This window comes from Ceratosolen solmsi, unplaced genomic scaffold (genome assembly GCF_000503995.2).
Source record: "Ceratosolen solmsi marchali unplaced genomic scaffold, CerSol_1.0 scaffold10, whole genome shotgun sequence".
Classification (NCBI taxonomy): Eukaryota; Metazoa; Arthropoda; class Insecta; order Hymenoptera; family Agaonidae; genus Ceratosolen; species Ceratosolen solmsi.
Window position 1 is genome coordinate 26,892,098 of NW_011948412.1, and position 3,977 is coordinate 26,896,074.

At 20.5% G+C, this 3,977-nt stretch overlaps 1 protein-coding gene across 1 annotated transcript; it reads right to left on the reverse strand.

Annotated features, from left to right (window-relative positions):
* Positions 1-279: 279 nt before the first annotated feature.
* Positions 280-1,691, reverse strand: LOC105366598 (uncharacterized). Its single transcript, XM_011505099.1, has 4 exons — positions 1,668-1,691; positions 1,143-1,319; positions 565-672; positions 280-285 (listed from the first exon to the last, which is right to left on the reverse strand). The coding sequence occupies exons 1-4, from the start codon at positions 1,689-1,691 to the stop codon at positions 280-282; spliced, it is 315 nt and encodes a 104-aa protein (XP_011503401.1).
* Positions 1,692-3,977: the final 2,286 nt, after the last annotated feature.

A 3,977-nucleotide genomic window follows, 5' to 3' on the forward strand; every position in this document is an offset into this window, starting at 1 on the left:
CTAAAAAGATTACTATTTTTGTCAATAACATACAACTTACAACTTCATATAGATAAAAATTTATCATATTTACCAATCTATAATTCTTTTGGAATTATTACAAAAACTCTCTATGATTGATAATTGATAATGTATTTTAAAAAATTCAATTTGTAAAAATTACTTACCTTTCTGTTGAATTTGTGTAGCCAGAAGTGCAGATTCTAGTTCTGAATCTCCACTATTCTTTATTGCATTCCAGTCATCTCTTAGTTTTTTTAATTTTCCCTGCAATAAAGTTCAAAACTACATAAAGTGAAAATATTAAAATATTTTAATTTAACTATTAAAACATTTCCGTTTTATAAGAATAAGGCTTTATAATTTTTTCAAGACATAAATTTGAATTTCAGGAACACAATATTCAAAAACTGATTTCATAACATTATATAGTAATAATACAAAATCCTAAATAAACACTTTAGAAATAATAACATCATATTTCAAACTTTAATTAATATGCTAATTAATTTAAGTACTACATAAAATGATTAAGATATTTATATTATATATAGTTAAATTTACTTGAAGTTCAATTGAAACTGTCTGTTTTGCTGCTTCACATTCTTTTTCTAAATTTGTATAATTTTCTAATACATCTATCACGTCCATTTGGCGATCATCAACATTAATCTGTATAATAAAATCAAATAATTATGTAAGGTAAAAAAATTAAATTTTATAATCAAGGAAATTAAAAAGCTACATTTATAAGATATAATGAAATACATAAATTTTAATTGATTTGCCTTATAATTTGTACAATTATAAATTTATTAAAATTGATTTTTTTTCTAAATAATATTTTGTAAAAATATAGTCTACAACAGCAATTGAAATCATAATAAAAATACGTAGTAATAACTGAAAATATATTATGAACCAGAACATTATTTAAAATAAATTCAATATTGTAAAATATTCTTATGTAAAAAATACATTTCAATCATGATAATGTAGACATAATATTTTCAGTATATTTAAGTAAAATTTAAAGATTTTTTAAAACTAGTATTAAAATTTATAAAATCATGATCGAAAATACCAATTATTTTAAAACAATTTGAAGAAAAAGAGGTTAACAAAATTTTAGTTTAGAATACCATTATTTTCTCAATAGTTTTCACACTCTCCTTTTGAGAAAGTTTGCGTAAAGTGGTTATCTTCGTATGAGTCTCCATCACCCAGGTCATGATCACACCTAAAGTCTGTACGTATTTCTTAAGAGATGTCAATTTACTTTCCACATATTCCTTATGAGTTAAGATAGCTTTATATGCCTATAAAATTTTTTCATAAAAATATTCTTTGTAAAGTATTTATAAATTAATAAATATTTTTATAAAACTATTCATAATTTAATTTTTTCTAATAAAAAATTTTCCTTCAATTAATCAAATTAATTTCTTTCTATGTTTACTATAAGGTATTTATTTGATAATAGTTTAGAACAGTAAGATCAATAATATTTTTTTAACGAATCAATTTAGAAAATGTAATATTGCTAAAATATATAACTTATTATAAAATATTAATAATATTTATAAATAAATTATAAAATATTTAAATATTAAAATTAAAGAATTACAATAGCAGAATTTGCATTATTTTAAAGGGAACTGATATACCTTGAATTTATCCCATCGAACCATATTAACTTTTGTCTTTATTATTTCATATTAATTCAGAATATGAAAATATATTACTAAGATTATTTATAAAATTAGAATATTTATTTTTTGAATGAATCCGTTATATCAAATTATTAAAATAATTAAATATTTATTAAAATTTTATTAAATAAAAATTAATGTGTCTTTCTATTTTTAATATAAAAATTTTTTAATGTTTATCAATATTAATTAATAATTCTTCACATATGTAAACTTACCTTTTTTAAATTTATGATCAATTTATTACATTCTTCATCGCTGATATCAGTATTTTGTTCAATTTTTAACAACTCCAATTCTTTTATTTGATCCAAGAGTTCCTTTTCTCTTGCCTTTAATATGTTAATAATAATTAGTATTGTGAGTTAAAGAAAACATAATAAAATCTCAATCTAAAAGAATCCATCAAAATACTTTGAAATAAACATTTAAAAGAATAAAATTCTTCTAAAATATTACTACAAAATAACAAATAGTTAATGACTGTTTAAAAAATGTCTCACGAAACTAAAATTTTGATTTTTGTTTTGATTTTTGTTTTGGTTTTTGTTTTCAATATTTTTTGTAATAATAATTTATAACCAAAAAAATTGTATTCGTTAACTGCAATATATATCTGTTTTAACAAATTTATAAATAATCTTAAAAATGTATAGGTTGTAAACTAACCGTAATAGAAAGGTTTTATTCACTTTGACACGTATACTTAACTACACAAATATATTGCAATATTAAACTTTAATTTATAAGTATAATAATTAATCGAATACTGATATATTAATTTCTTTAAATATGTAAGTATCTTAAGTCCATATTAAAAAATACAAAATGAATGGAAAAACTTTTAAAAAATTTTAAACTAATCTCATTAAAATTATTTCTAACTTAATTCTAGCATAATATTTTTAATATAAATTATTAAAATGTTTCACTACGAATTTAAATTTCAGTTCAAAACGACAAACTGATTTAGTATAAGATTAAATAAAATTATAAAGATAAAGTACTTCTCTTATTAATAAATAAATAAATAAGCAATATACACAGTGAAATACCATATATTGTCTCATGACAATAATTTTCAATATAAAAAAAAAATTAAAGTTTCATCAATCTATATCATTGAGAATATTGCACATAAGTACCCATTTAAGATTAATCTAAATATAGGTCGCCTGATTCATTATGATCAAACGCAACCGTAAGATACATTTTATTTTAAAAAGATAAATTTAGCAATCCAACAAATTAATAAATTTTGTCTGGTACGTGCATGCTTACCTCACATAAGTTTATACCTTATAGCTTTACTGAGCTTAGACAATACTTTCGAAATTATAAATAACATTTAATTCGAATTATATAATAATTTATATATATATAAGTATGCTAAATAACAATGCATAGGGTAAATGATCCTATATGTCATGTTTATATTAAACATAAATAGTTAAATTTTTGTAAAGTTTTAATATTTATACATAATACATTGCTACTTAATTTACTTTAAGTTATTGATTCATTTATTAAAAATTATGATATTTATTAAATTTTAACAAATAAAAATTTTACGACAATATACAGATTATCTTTTAAAAAACAAAAAATAAAAAAAACAAGATACTAAAAATATTTTCATTTGAACTTTTATTCCTAACTGAATGTGGGAGTCTACTTGTGTCCATTTAATTGTTATTACTAATAAATAATTCTATTTTATATTTGATCAAGAATGTAAGAATGTAATCAATATGTCGTTGTTTTACAAATACACAATAATATAAATATTTTTATTTATTTATAATACAAATATATTAATTTCTAAATAAATATTATACAATGCACTTTCGTATATACTTTATTAATATTAATCGATAAAAATTTATTCTACGTATAAAAAGAAAAATATACATTGCATCACTCACCTTCACCATTGATAATCTTATTGCAAGCGAAGTATCATCCGATGGATTGGCTGTAGAAAGCAATAACGCATTTACTTGAGTTAGAAGATTGTCAGCACTATCCATTATCTGCCGAAGGGTGCTGTGTTTACTCATTGCACCAGATCTGATGAAATATTAATATAAAATTTTTTATGCTGGTCAACATATGTTACAAAAATTACTACGTATCCATTACTCATATCTGAGAATTAATTAAAATTACAATGTAAACACGATCGATGCGACAGAAAAGCGAACAATAACTGAAATAATTCACGAAAAGCTATGTCATATTTTCTACGTTCTGATTTTTAAATGT